The following is a 14415-nucleotide window of genomic DNA, read 5'->3' as shown; positions in this document are numbered from 1 at the left end:
TCCTTCCCCACTCCCCAGCCAGGCTGGTACCAGGGCTGAGGGCTTTCACCGTTGGCCTGCCCTAGCTGTGAGGGAAGGGACTCCAGGCACTTACGTGAGAAGCCAAGAGGCCCAAGCTCTGGCCCAGCTGGCCAGGGACACATCAGTAGGTGGAAAGACCACTCCAGCTTTCTGGGCTTGGCTTCACTGAGCGACAACGAATGGGAACTGTGTCCTGGGACACCCCACCCCCCCCCCCCCCGCCCCGACGCCCAGGGCTCTTTGGAAGCACAAAAAAGCCAGCAGGACCGCAGGGGCAGCCGCTGGCCGTGGCAACTCTTCCCACTCCCAGTGCCTGCATCAGCTCTTCTCCCCGTGGCCCCTCCCGGTCCCCGCACCTGGCCCAGAGCCCTGCGGTGGTGGTGGCGGGGGGAGCAGGGGCCGGTCGGGCAGCAGCTCGTCGTCTGAGGTGGCGATGGTCTTGATGGCATTGTGGTAGAGCGGGGTGGAGCTGGGCATGGCGTACTTGGACATCTGGGACATCATCAGTGACAGGGGGTTCTGGGAAGGCGTGGGGTCTGGGGAGGAAGTGAATGGCAGGCTGGGGTTCATGAGGCCGCTGGGAGGGTTGGCGGGAGGCGCTGAGGAGCTGCTCCGGGGGCCGCTAGGCGGGAGGGCACCTACAGAAGCGGGGAGACAGAAAGAGCAGGGGGTGACTGGGGAGGGGAAGATGAATTTGGCTGCTCACACCGGGGGCTTAGGAAGAGGTCAGCTCCCAAATCTCCACCTGACCCCTCCAGGCACAGATGTCCCACTCAACACAGGCCCCCACTGTCACTACAGCCCACCTGTCTCCAAGAAGTTCCTGCAGCCTCATGGCCCCAGGCAGTGGGGAGATCCCAAATATGACCCCCTTGACATGCCTGGGAGATGAACGTGGTGCTCCCTGTGAAAGCGCACACACAGCTGCCAGCGTCTGCCCCTCGAGCAGAGCCGTCTACCCCTGGGCCCTGGCACAGATGCCTTAACTCACTCCCCTGGCCCAGCAAGAATACCCCCACCGGGGAGGCTCCCTGTGCCAGAGGCCAGGGCCCACTTGCCCGGCCCCGTTGACTCACTCTGTTCCACGTTGCCCAGGGTGCTGGAAGAGTTCATGTTCAGAGGCGGCTGCTTGTTCTGGGGGACTCCGGGGCTGGGCATGGCTGTCTTGGGCGAGGCGACCCAGCCTGGAGAAGGCACCGCCATGGAGGGAGACTTAAGCCTGCTGGGCGAGCCGGTGGGCGAACGGACGCTGAGAGAGGAGCTGAGGACCTGGGGTGACTTGAGAGGTCCTGGCGGGTTGGCCGAAGGCAAGGGCACCATCTGTGAGGGAGTCTGGGGTGACTTGAGGTTGGCGGAGGGCGAGGTGACCAGGGGTGAGTGTACCTGGCTAAGGGTGGGCGACTTCAGATGCCCCATGCCCGGCGAGCCCATCTGATTAATACTGATGGTGAGGTCTGAAGGCCGTCTGCCCAGCCCCCGGTTTGGGGCTGAATGCACAGAGCCGGGAGGATTGGACGCAGGAGGCAGGGGCATGTGGCTGAGCCGGGTGGTACCCACGTTGGCCATGGGCATTGAGCTCTGGTCGGGGCTGAACATGTCTTGAGTATTGCCCATTTCCTGGGGCATGGCTTGGTAGGGTCCCTGGCCCCCAGAGAACCCCTGCTGGCCCTGGCTGGGAAACTGCGAGGGCATCAGCATCTTCTGCGGGCCGCCCATCATGCCGCTGCCGCTCTGGGCCCGCACCCGGGCCATCTCCTCGGGACTGAGGCCCTGCGGCCCCATCATGTCCCCGGGGCCCCGCATCTTCTGCGACATCAGCATCTGCTGCTGTGGGGTCATCTGCACATTCAGGTTCATGTTCATGTTCATGTTCACATTCATGTTCATGTTGAGGTTGCCTGGCCCCATGGGTGGGTCCACCTCCCTCAGCCCAGACTGCCCCATGGGGGGACTCAGGAGGCCCCGACCTCCACCAAACTCCATGCCCATGGGAGTGCCCGCCAGGCCCTCGCCGCCAGCTATCTGCCCGGGAAACATGGCCGGATCCATCTGCCGGTGCGCCTGCATCATCCGTTCCACCTCCATGCCCTGCCCCATGCCGCTGCCGGCCATGCCCAGGGGGCGCTGCATGCCCATCGACCGCTTCTCCAGCAGCTGGTGTCGCAGCAGCTCCTCACGAACCCGAGGGGTCATAAATCGCTCGGCTTCACCCTGCCCGCCTGGGTAGGGCACCGCGTTCTGGGCAAAATTGCCAGGCCCCCCCATAGGGGGCAAGTCTTCAGTCCAGCCCATACCCGGCCTCACAGGCCTCTGCATGGCATTCATGGGCACCTCCATGGGCATACCCTGTATGCCCCCAAACCCAGACACCCGTTGCATCTGGTTGCCTGGGAAACGGGGACCGGGGAAGGGTGGTCCACCCCGGAGCTGCATGGGATCTTGGACATCCATGGGCCCCCGCAGCTGGGCTCCCATCCCGGGGGGCCACTGATCGCCAGGCTTGCTGTGGTAGGGAGGCGGTGGTCCCCTCACCATCATGCCCCCCATGCCCATCATGTCCTGCAGTGGGCGGCCCCCATGCAGCCCGATCTGCTCCTCCTTCCGCCGTTTCTCCTCGTAGTACTCTTCCTGCAGCTTGCGCCAGGCCACCTGCTCAGGTGTCAAGCTGTCCTGGCCCAGCCTCTGCATCATCATGTTCATCTGCTGCCCCATGTCCCCACCCGGGGGGTGCCCAGGCACTTCATGCTCCAGCGGGGGGCCCCCGAGGCTCTGTGTCTGCGAAATCATGGACTGCAAGGGCTCCTCGTACTTCTTCAGCCCGCTGGTCGGGGCCGTGGGTGGCTGCTGGGGGGCGGGAGGGGCTTGTGCTGGTGGTCCCCCCTCGCCCGCTCCTCCAGGGGGCCCCTTGAGGAAGGGCTCAGTCTCCCCGCTGCGGAGCAGCAGCCGTTCAATGTCTCGCAGCGTCTGGAGGGAGCGCTCCCGATGCTCCAGCTGCTCCTTGGACAGGCCCTCTGAGCCCACCAGGCTCCGCTGCCCATTGCCAGTGGGGGCCTCCCCAAGCAGGGCAGGGCCGGGAGCGCTGCTGGGCTCTCCTCCAGGAGGCAGCGGGTTGTTGGCGGTGGAAGCTGTAGGGGTATTAGGGTGGGTACCCCCAGTGCCACCACCCGTGCTGGCAGCTCCCACCGAGTTGGGTGTCAGGTCCTGACTGGTGTCCTCAGGAGGCCCCTCGGAAGGCAGAGCAGCGGGGGCGCTGCCTGGGGCTGGGGGTGGCGGTGGCGGCAGTGGAGGAGGCTGGGACTGAGGGGTGCCTGTTGATGGTGTGCTCAGGGGTAGCGGTTCTGGGGTGGGTGGCACTTTGGGGGCCTGCAAGAGGACAAAGGCAGAGCACATGACAGGTAAGGGGATGCACTGGCCAATCCGCTGCTCACAGAGCACCACGCCCAGACCAGGTGACACACTCACCTGGTCCAGCTTGGCACGGGGCACGTTCTGCTGGTGGTAGGCGAGGATGGAGTCGGCCCGGCCCTGCAGCACTGCCTCCGCAGCCCTACACAGGAGGGTCGGGCACAGACAGCTCAGAGAGGCGGGCAGGAAGGAGCCCTCAACCTCACCCAGCCCAACCCAAGCCAACCCTGGCCCCCTGCAGGCACTCACTCAGGACCCCAGGCTGAGGGGTGCTAGGCAAACAAGGGCTGAGGCACTTACGTGTTGGCCAGGTGGGTGGTGAAGACATACACAAACTGTGAGGGAGGCTTTCCCGGGACACCCCCGCCTCCACCCCCGGGGGCGTCGGGCCGGAGGCCTGGCGGGGGCCCATGCGGGGGGCCTGGTGCGCTGCTCTCACTGAGGGGCAGTTGGGCGGCTTGGCCAGGACCCAGCTGTGGGGCCGCCATGGCTGGGTCTGCTACATTACAATCTGCACAGGAGAGGAGAGGGAAAGAGGCCCAGATTTAGAGAGGAGATCCAGTGGGGGGACAGCCGCCCACCCCCCTGCCGCTACCGTACGATCCCAGAGATGCCCAGGGACAGAGAGGCTCACTGCTTCATAGCTCGTGTCCACAGGGTCATCTGGGGCCCCAATCGGGCATTTTCACTAGTCTAGTTTCTATACTTGCCCTAGATCTTTGAAAAGGATGGAAATTGTGCAGACCATGTGGAGAGGAGGGAGAGGGAAAATGTGACCCTTATGAATAGGCTCCCGCATGCTTGGCACCCTGACGGATGCTTATGGGTGTGATTCCATCTAATCGTCACATCCCTGGGAGGAAGCTGTCGTACACTCCACTTGTCGTATACTCCACTTGACAGCCTCAGAGGGATGACGTTACTCACCCAAGGTGACACAGCCAGGCAGTGCAGAGCCAGGGTCTGCACCAGGCAGGGGCTGCAGAGCCCCGAGCGTGGCCCTGCTCCGACCCCTCGCCGTGGTCTGTGCGTGTGTATGCACGTTGGCCAGGTGAGGGGAGAAGGCAAAGAGCTTGTACAGCTGATGATTCAAACGCTGAATGGTTTTCATTCTAGCCCTACCACTAACTGTTCTGCAACCTATGACAAGATGTTTCCTCCTTCTAAGCCTCAGTTCCTTCATCTGTAAAATGGAAACACTAACTCCAGCCCTGCAGGAGGGGGAGGGGCTGGTCAAAGAAATCTATTTTTACAGCAAGTTCACAACCATGTCACAAACTAAAAAACTGTTTAGAAAACAGAGAGTTACAAAAGCCTGACATACTGGGTTCACTGCCAGGGTAGACTGGCCATCCTCGGCACCGAGCGAGGTTTTGTTCCATGGTCACAGCCCTGACTGTAAGTCCTTGCCTACAAAAGATCTACGCTTGGTCATTCATGGGTCTAGCGAGTGGGTGGAACTTTGCCACCATCAAGTGCCTGGCCTGCAGACAGTAAGTGAGAGCACCTACTGCCCCAAGTTGTCTCCCTTGAGCTGGGGCAGCAGCCACCTTCCCGCAGGCCCACTGGCAGGCTCCTCTTCTTGAAGAAATCTTCTCTAACACTCCTACCTCGTTAAGGGCCCTGCTCTGGACCCTGTCTCTCCAGTTTTACATAGAATAACAAAGCCAGAAGTTTGGGGGGGGAGGGGAACTTGAGAGCTGATTTCAATGTGTGAGGGCTGCCCCAGGGAAGAGGAAGGTGCACATTCAATACACAGAACTAGGACTCCTGGGGATGAGTTATGGGCAGAGAGGCAGGCTTTATTTCAATAAAATAACTTCTAGTACAATGATAACAATAAAAGCTAAACACTGGGGACTTCCCTGGTGGCGCAGTGGTTAAGAATCTGCCTGCCAATGCAGGGGACACGGGTTCGAGCCCTGGTCCGGGAAGATCCCACATGCCGCGGAGCAACTGAGCCCGTGCACCACAACGACTGAGCCTGTGCTCTAGAGCCCGCGAGCCACAACTACTGAAGCCCATGAGCCTAGAGCCCATGCTCCGCAAGAAGAGAAGCCACCACAATGAGAAGCCCGTGCACTGCAGCGAACAGTAGCCCCCCCTGCTCACCTCAACTAGAGAAAGCCCACATGCAGCAACAAAGACCCACTGCAGCCAGAAAAAAAAAAAAGCTAACACTGTTCTAAGTGTGCTACATGTCTCAACTCATTGACTCCTCACAACAACGCTAAGAGAAAAAGATTATTTTTATAGATGAGGAAACTGAGGCCCTTTCCCAAATTTACACAGATAATAAGTGGAAGACCCAGGATATAAACCCAGGCAGTCTGATTGCAGAGTCTGTGCTCTTAACCTCTACATTATACTGCCCTACCATCAAGAACCCTTCAAGAATCTAATGGCAATATAACTAAAACGGTAAGTGCTTGCCTTGGTATCGGGTATGGGGTGTTAACAATTTCTTCTTTGATTTCCCTGTGTTTTCATGTTTCTACAACGGTACAGTCTAGTGTTATAAAAGTGAATTGAGGAGGGTCTGCCCTGGGAAGCAGTGACCACCCCCATCTATCACTGAAGGGTTTGGCCAGGGGCTTGTGGACCACCAGTGAGTCCCCTGGGGTGGGGGTGGGGGGTGGCTGGGACCAGATGACCTTTAAAGTGCCGCCAGCTGCAGAGGCTTCAGTATTTGATCCATACACCACCTCCACGGACATGATCTGCCCTTTCCACAAACATCTGCTGAGTCTGTTTCCTCCTCTGCATCATAGTAACACCTACCTCACAAGGCTGTTATAAGGATTAAATAAAACAAAGTAGCAAAAAGTATCCTGCATATTTTTTTCTTCCTTCTTTCTACAGTCTGGTTTTCGACAAGTTCACAATTTAACATTCTCTGGTTAGTTTCTTACGCATTAAGTTGTTTCTCCCCACACACAGACATAAGCTTGGAGGGAAAGCATCAAATCAATGTATATGGGCTTCCCAAGGGCAGGAGTATGTCCGTTTCTCCCCCATCACTAGTGCCAGGCCCAAATAAATGCTGATCAATGCAAGAATGAGAGGGGTGGGCGTCCACCCACACCCACTCCTTGTCCTGGTGATGCGCTCTGGGCACTTGCCAGGAGTCAATTAGAGGGTAGGGAAGGGCACCAGACACACAGGCAATGTCAGCTCACACCCAGGCTTAGCACAGCTTTGCGCAGCCGAGCCAGCTGTCCAGCTCCCAGTGATGCTGGACCCTCACCGCCCTCCCTCTAATAACCAGTAGGTGGCAGCATAGGCCAGGAATTCACGGGAGGAGGTGTAGATGTGGCCAGGAGACGCCACCTGAGGTTCAACCTACCCCACCCTGGTCCCCAGGGAGAGGGGGCCACCGAGCACCTGGAAGGCAGCAACTGAGCTGTCACAGTGCAGGGAGGGACTGAGTCAGAGATGTGAGATGGGAGAGGAGGAGCCTGGGCTCCTGACCCTTTGCTCCCTCTTCCCAGGCTGGGCCTTCTGAAGCCCTAGATGAGAGGGAAGTTCCCTTAGGGCAGCTATCCTCTGGGGGCACCAGGGGCCACAGCATCGTGGCAGTGATGGGCACTCACTGTGGGTGGCCCCAATGGGCTTGTCATCCTCCTCGCTGTCCGGTCCTGAGCACCATTCGTCTCCACTGTATGGCTGCTTCCGCTCCAGCACACAACGCCGCTTACTCCGGGGTGCCACTTCTGCCCAGGCAGGCAGGGGTCAGAGTGAGTACCCAGAGGCCCCGGGATCCTTCCCAAGCCCCGTCTCCCAGATGCCCCACCCCAGGGGGCACTGCCCCGGCCATGGTGGGCACTTTGCCAGCCCTTGGCCCCCACCACGACACCATTTGTTTCTGATTTCTCTCTACAGCCCTGCTGCCTGCCTCCCCTCCCCCACCCAGCACCAAGCCCAGCATAATCCCCAACCACAACTGGTTCTAATTAGGGCTGGGGGGGGGGGAGGGGGAAACTGCTGCTACTCTTCCAGGCCCCAGTGCCTACACCATAGCTCCCACCAGCCAGGATACCAGGAGGTTCCTGGGAAGTGTGAGGGTCTGCTCCTCACCCCAGAGCACCTCCCTCTCCCGCTCTGGGGGCTCTGGTGGGAAAGCAGGAGAGGCATGAGACTGACCGACCAGAGGCCCCATCACTCTGTGTGGCCCCTCCATGGGTGGCACCTAAGGATGAGACATCTCCATCCAATCCTGAGAGAATGACCAGATGGGTGGGTATAATGGGGGTAAGAGAAACGTGTCCCCGGCATAAATGCTGGAGAGGAGTGGGGGTTGAGGATTAGGCAAGGGGGCTAGAAAGATGGTCTCCCAGCAAGTGTGAGTCTAGGGCTGTGGAAGATGCTGGGGTCTTGGGGATCAGGAAATGGGATACCTTTGGCCTCCGCATCCAGGGACGGTGTCCCAGCCTCTCGCTGCTCTCCGGAGTCCACAGACACGCTCCGCTCCCTCTTCACTTTGCCCTTGAGCGAGCTGAAAGGGGGCACCCCTGCCTGGGGGTTCTTCAGACTTGAGTTGCTAGGTGAGATCTGGTTGGCCTTGGCCCCATGGTTCCCCGCCCCCACGCCCTTCGAGCCCAGGTTGCAGGTGGGTCCTTGGTTCACATTCTGGTGCTGGGATTGGGCCCCGCCATTCCCTGTCTTGCCATGATTGGTCAACTTATTTTCTGGGTGCATTGGCTTGGCTGGGGCAGGGGGGCAGTGGCCGCGGGGGGACAGCGGCGGGCTCCCTGGAGCTTCTCTCCTCCTAGGGTGGGGTAACCTGGAGAAGGTGGAAGAGACATGAAAAGTTAATCCTGCTAGGGGTGTAGCACGCCTGGATTTTAATCGCCCCATCCTGCCTCACCTAGTGGTAGGGGAGGTGGGGGCTGAGTGGCATCTTAAGACCACCAGCTATCCCCTACCCCCCTCCATGGCTCCTCAGAGAAGGGCTGATTCCCCTCTCCACCTTGGGCAGTGAAGATGGGGCAACCCCCTCCACCCTCCAATCCCCACAATTCAAACAAAAACCAGGGCCTCACATTGGCAGAATCCAACCCACCCCCAGCCCCCGGCATCCAACAGACTGCAAGCCTCCATGGCAACCCCCCTCCACTAGCACCTGGCCAACACTTAAGCATCCTCTCGTCAAGGGTTTGCTGTCTTCAGACTCTTTCCAAGGTCCCCAACCTCAACTGCCATGTGTCCCAACACCAGCATGGAAGGGGCACAGGACCTGAGGGTCACTGCTCCTGCCCCAGCCCCATTCCCCTGGGGAAGTGGGGAAAAGCACACCAGAGAGTGGTACCCACTGGTCCAGACAGCTCCCCAGAGCAGGAGGGGAATGCCTCAAGGGGGTGTACTAGTACGCCTGGCCGGCAGGCAGGAGCAGGAAAAAAAATGGGGAGGGGGCTGGTGTGCAAAGCAGACTGAAGCCAAGGATTCCTGCAGCCTAGGCTGCGGGCCCTTTAAGCTCCAGCCCGCTCCCCCCACCGCCTCCCCCTCCCCGGAGACCTATTAATAGCCGCTGGAAAGATCACATCACGGGAGAGGATATTTATCCCCCCTCATTCCACACCAGCTCAGATTTATTTCAGCTCTGCTGTCCTGCTGCTGCCGCCTGGCCCTGTCTGCCGGCTTCTCCTGGAGAAGGGGAGGGAGGCAGGCACCGCCCCTCCCTCCAGCTCCCACCCCCAGCTAGACTGAGGCCAGAGGGCGCCATCGGACCCGACAGTGGGGTGGGCAGGGGTCTGCTCAAACCGTTTTTAAGAGGAAAGGGCTGGAAGGGACTAGAACAGCAGGCTTAGCTGGTTGCCATTCCCCTCTGTCCCCTGGGCCCAGGCACTAAAGCTGTGGGCTCCTGCCTCGGGGCAGGCCTTCCCATTCTGACCCCCCTTTAGCCCGCCGGTGGCCTGGAAGGCAGGTACTCAGGGGGTCTCGCTCTCCAAGCCTGCACAGTTCAGTCCCATCACCACTGGGCCCTTCCCTTCCCCTCACTCCACACACATATCCCGCCCTCCGCGACACCCACACACCTTGTCTTGTTAGCCAGGATCCTCATGGTTCCCACACACAGTGGGGCTACGGCCCCTGTGCGTGCCCAGGGCCCAGCCAGGTACTCGGTACTGGAGCAGGGACTGCAGCAACAAGCCCCAAAGAGAAAACTTGTGACTTGGGGAGGGGGTGTGAGAAGGGGAGGGGAGACGGGAGGACCCAACAGCCCTGGGACTAGGGAACTGGGTAGGGTAGGGTGTGAATGGCAAGGAAGGATTACTAGTCGGGGTCTGGATCCTAGTGGCCGCTCCTATCCCCATTCCTCCCGCACCTTACCCTCAGGGAGCTTGCAGTCTCTAGCGAGGTCTCCCCACCCCGGGCCACAGGGGCAGAATTCACTAAAAGGATGGGTTGCAAAAGTGCCCACTTGGGGCGGCCGCGAGGTCTGTCAGGCCCCAGGGGGTTGGGGGGGGACTCCCGCCCCCAGGCACGCCCCTCACCCGGGGGGCGGGGGACCCCCTGGCGCCCCGCCCCCAGCTCTGAGCCCGGCCCCTGGGCGCCCAGGCGGGAAGGGGGCCGCGGGTAGGGGCGATGCCCCGCCCCCAGCTCGAGGCCTAGCCCGTGCCCATCCCAGCAGGCCCGGGCGGGCAGCGAGAGGCCTGGCGGGGCCCCGGGGCTGCAGCTGGGCTCTTCTGGAGACCAGTAACGCTGGCTCAGATTCCTCCCCGACCGCAAGAATGCAGGAGCCTCCCCTCCCCCCGCCCCAGCACCCCACCCCGCCCCCTTCGGCAGAGCCAGAGCGGAGAGGCCGAGCGAGCCAGCGAGCGAGCGAGCCAGCGAGCCGGGGAGCGGGCGACGGGCAGGACTGCAGCGTGCCTCTCCCGGCCCCGCACGCGCCGCCCGGACAGACCCACGGCCAAGTGCGGCGAGGGGCCTGGCGCGCGCCACGGCGGGGCCGAGGTTCGGTCCAGTGCTAGGCGCCGCCAGGCAGGGGCGCTGGGACCCACCAGCACCCAAACTCTGACTCACACACCCTCGCAGCTCACACGTGGACGGGGAGACAAAGACACGCACGGAGCCCAGGAAACTAGAGGCGCGCTCACGCCGGCCCGCGGAGGTGTGCGGGAGGGCGAGGGAGGCGCTGGCCGAAGCAGGAGCACAGAAGCAGCCTAGGGCATGTTTCCAGAGCGGGCCAGAGGGCAGAGAGGGAGCGCATCGACTCACTGAACAGATGAAAAGACTGAGGCCCGGCCACAAGGGAGCCATAGAAAGTTGAGCCCGGTAGTCACAAAGAAACACACACACGGGGCCATAGATACACCAACAAACAGACTTACACAAACACAGAAGCCTCACACGACCGCCCCCAGAAAGGGGTGGGGGGAGAGGAGGAGTCTTGGGCCAGAAGCTTTGTCCCGGTGACAGGCCCAGTCAGACACCGGCCCACATTCCCTGCCGAGCTGCCGGAGGCTGGGCTGGGACCTGGGGGTGGGGGGCACACCAGTGACCCTGTGGGAGTCTAACCCTAACTTAACCCCAGGGCACATTGGCCTTCCCCACCCCAGCTCTGTCTCTAGGGAGGGAGGCTCCTCAGGGGAAGATTCCAAAGTCCAGGGCCTGGCTGGGAAGCAGCCTGCTGCCAGCCCCCATCTCCTGCATCACGCGGGGTCGGGTGCGGTGGGGGAGGGGGGGGTTGGGGGGACTGAGGTGGGGAGAGCTGGAGGGCACCTGGGCTTAGGGGCAGGCCTATGGGGCTGACCTGGGTCCCAGGCTTCCACCTTCACCACCTTGCTGATCCTCAAATCATCTGCCAATCATCTGCCACGACAGCATTATTATCCCCATTTCACTGTGAGGAAACTGAGATCGGGGAAAAGGAAGTGACAGGCCCCTGGGTCACATGGCCGTTACATGGCAGCACCAAGACCCCATTCCCCTGGTGTTTCCTCTACACTGCAGTGTCCTCCCCTCAAGTCATGACAGCTCATCTGAGCCTGCACCAGACAGATGGGCTTCCCACACGCCGCAGGTCACCGGACCCAGCCTCCCGGGGTTGGGGCAGGGCAAAGGCCACCCACTTTCCTCTGTTTACAGCTTCAAATATCAGGACATCTAATAATTTGGGAAGGGGCTGTTAGAAAATTAGTCCTCTCCAGGGTACCCCGTCAGGCGAGCCTCCTCTCTAGAAGAATCTTGGAGTTGCCCTCCCCTCTAGGACTCCACCCTCTCGCTCCCACCCAGCAGCAGGACGAGCTGAGTCAAGTACAGATGAGTCAGGACTTTCCCATCTCACACCTCCCCCCTTTGCCCCTCAGGGGTCTGCCCCAGATCCCAGAGATCCCCGTCCTCCTCTAGCACTCACAGTCCCCGGAAGAGACCTGGAAAACCTTGGGGATGGGAGGCAGGAAAACTGATTCCTGGTGGGTGCAGTTTTTAAACAAACAGTGAAGGGGCTTCCTGGCACCAGGCCAGGAGCCCCCGAGATGGGTAAAAGGACAGGGATGGAGCTCTGGGAACACAGCGCTGTGGTTGCCTCTTAGGGGGTAGGGTGGGGAGCAGTGACATGTGCTCACAAACAGGGAGCAGGTGCCAGTCACCTGAGTGAAGAGGCCAGGGGCAGACCTATGAGAATGGAGCCCAGGAGGCTGCTGAGACGAAGCCTGCCTGAGATATGGCCCTCCTCGTGCAACGTGGGGTGCGGGGTGGAGGGTGGGGGGCAGTGACCTAAGGGTTAAAGTGCGCCTGACCTCAGCTGGGGGAGGGAGACCAGGAAGGCTTCAACGGGGCAACCTGCCTATTTCCAGCTGCCCCCACCTTGGGAGCCTCTCCTTGGTTCACCAGCCAGCCCACCAGTCTTATTGCCCAGCTCAGAACCATCCAAAGAGGCAGTGAGAACATGCTTGGAGGGTCCATGCTTCCACACGCAGTGGGCAGACACCTCTAGAGAGGAAATGGGCTGCTAGGACCCTGCGGTAGCTGAAAGAACAGGAACCTGCTGGGAGTGTTAGTGGTGGGGTCCTCAGCCACTGACTCAGGGAGAGGCAGCGCTCAAGACAACAAGGTCCCAAGTCCCCTTTCTCTTGGGTGTCAGGACTCCTTGGTCCCTAGAAGCTCTCCTCTACCACCCAGGTCACTTCCTCTTCCTGAGGTGGTGACTCAGCCGGGTGGGGAGGTCAAGGATTCAGAGCCCAGCAGGAAATATGCTCAAGAACCAAGGTATTGCTCTGGGACCCTCTGTGTGGGGACTTCCAGGCTTGGGGGGCCTTCCCCTCACCCTGGTTCCTAGCAGCTCTCCCCACTTCCGCCCACCTCCTGCCAAAGGAGACCATGCAAATCAACCATTTTGTCTGGGAGTTTCCAGCCCTACCCCACCTGCAGCCCCAGGGTGATGTCAAGGCAACCCTAACCCTGCTGGGACATGGAAACTCCTGGCCCCAGACCTTGCAGTCTGGGGTCTTGGAACAGGGTGCTTCTGGTGGGGATTCTGCCCTTCTGGAAACCACCAGACTAAGTGGCATTGCCTAGACAAGCCGGAGGTCACCTCACTTGGCTCCCGTAGCCAGTGCCCAAGTGGCCAGGCCTTGGGAAGCAGTCACGGCCTGGCAGTAGGGTGCCCCCAAATGCTACTGCCCAATCTCTGGCTGCTGCCTTCCCCGGGGGGGGGGGGGGGGGGGGGGGGGGGGGGGGGGCACAAGGAAACAAGACAGGGCAGGAAGCCCAGGCAGGCAGCGGGCACTCTGGGCCAGGCACAAACAGCCAACACAGGAAACCACAGCCCACCCCCGCCCACCCCACCCACCCAAAGCTCTGGGAGAAGGGAGTGCCAAAAGCCTGGTACCCCTGCAGGGGCAAGGGCTAGGGGTTAGCCTGGGGCAAGGGAGGAGCAAGCAGTTCTCCAGTCCTCTCTCTGCCCCAGACCCTACCTCGGGAAGGGGAGAGGAAGCCAGGCTGGCAGAGGTGGTGCTGCCTCTTTAAATCCACCGAAATCCTGAGCTAGGCCCAACCCAGCTCTGGTTTCACAGGAAGGAAAGGAGCTCAGGAGCCAGCAGGGCAGGCAGCGGTGGCTGGAATTAGCCCCACCGGCCCAAATATATCTGGTCTCCGCCTGCCACCCCACTGGCACTTCCTGCCCCCTGGCACCTACACCACCCTGGGGGTGGGAGAGGGGCTAGGTGCTACTCCCCACCCTGTGGGAAACCCCGATCTCCCCAGATGCCCTGTCGCTGGGTACACGTGTTGGGAGGTGGCGTCCCAAGCCTGGATTCCCAGAAGGGAGGAATGGGCAGGGTAGCTCCCTGTGGGCCCTCACCTGGCCTCTATCCTCCAAGGGGTTAATCTGGCCCTTTTTTTTGGGGGGGGGGATTAGGGGTGGCCCAGGAACCTCCTCCAAACTGCCTGACTGCCTGGCGGCTGGGAACAATGGGGCCATTGTGGGAGTTGCGAGTGCGGGCAGACTGCTGGCACAGGCAGTGCACCATGGGGCGCGGGACCTCACCCAGAGCCCGCCTGCCCGCTCTGCTCTCTCCCCCAGGTACTGCCAGCGTCAGAGGCATCCTCCCAGCCCTCACCTCGCAGGCCTGGCCCAAACTCTTGGCACCAGCAGCAGCTGGAGGGCCCTCGGGCTCTGCCCACATTGACATCCAGACTGCTGTGACCCTACAGGAAGCAGGGGCATGTGGGCCAGGACGGGTGGGGGTGGGGGCTGATGAGACAGGATGTATGCCTGTGATCCTCCCGCAGGGAAGACAGGAAGGCCAAATGGGGTTTCTGGTGTCAGTCCTGGCACCCTCAGGCAAGAAGGGCTTAAGGGATTGTGAGAGCAGTGACAGGCAGGGTCCCCTGACCCCAGGCCTCCGTTCCTACACTCATTGCATAGACCTGCTCCCTGAGGAGGCCCAGTTCTGTCAGCCTCGCCCTCTGGGGCTGGGACACTGGCAGTGTGAGTGATGCAGTGGAATGGGAACCGGGTTTGCAGTCAGGCCAACAAGGATGCCA

The 14415-nt window shown here is 61.1% G+C and overlaps 1 protein-coding gene across 9 annotated transcripts in view; it reads right to left on the bottom strand.

The window, feature by feature from the left end:
* Positions 1–14415, bottom strand: part of BCL9L (BCL9 like) — a 28905-nt gene that overhangs the window by 3469 nt on the left and 11021 nt on the right. For 4 of the 9 annotated variants that reach the window (XM_033861964.2, XM_033861966.2, XM_033861963.1 and 1 more), the window contains 7 exons: positions 9462–9563; positions 7824–8209; positions 7020–7139; positions 3727–3937; positions 3484–3568; positions 1098–3384; positions 378–659 (listed from right to left, as the gene is read on the bottom strand). In XM_033861964.2, coding sequence (XP_033717855.1) covers positions 378–659; positions 1098–3384; positions 3484–3568; positions 3727–3937; positions 7020–7139; positions 7824–8209; positions 9462–9487 — 3397 coding nt within the window. In that variant the 5' untranslated portion in view covers positions 9488–9563. Of the gene's footprint in view, positions 1–377; positions 660–1097; positions 3385–3483; positions 3569–3726; positions 3938–5859; positions 5921–6080; positions 6217–7019; positions 7140–7823; positions 8210–9461; positions 9564–14415 lie in introns of those variants that run through there. The other 5 variants (XM_073808108.1, XM_033861967.2, XM_073808107.1 and 2 more) reach the window with 4 other exon arrangements.

The sequence above is a fragment of the Tursiops truncatus genome, chromosome 8 (assembly GCF_011762595.2).
Source record: "Tursiops truncatus isolate mTurTru1 chromosome 8, mTurTru1.mat.Y, whole genome shotgun sequence".
Lineage (NCBI taxonomy): Eukaryota > Metazoa > Chordata > Mammalia > Artiodactyla > Delphinidae > Tursiops > Tursiops truncatus.
Note: the sequence above shows the minus strand (reverse complement) of the source record. Positions and strands in the feature narration are given on the sequence as shown.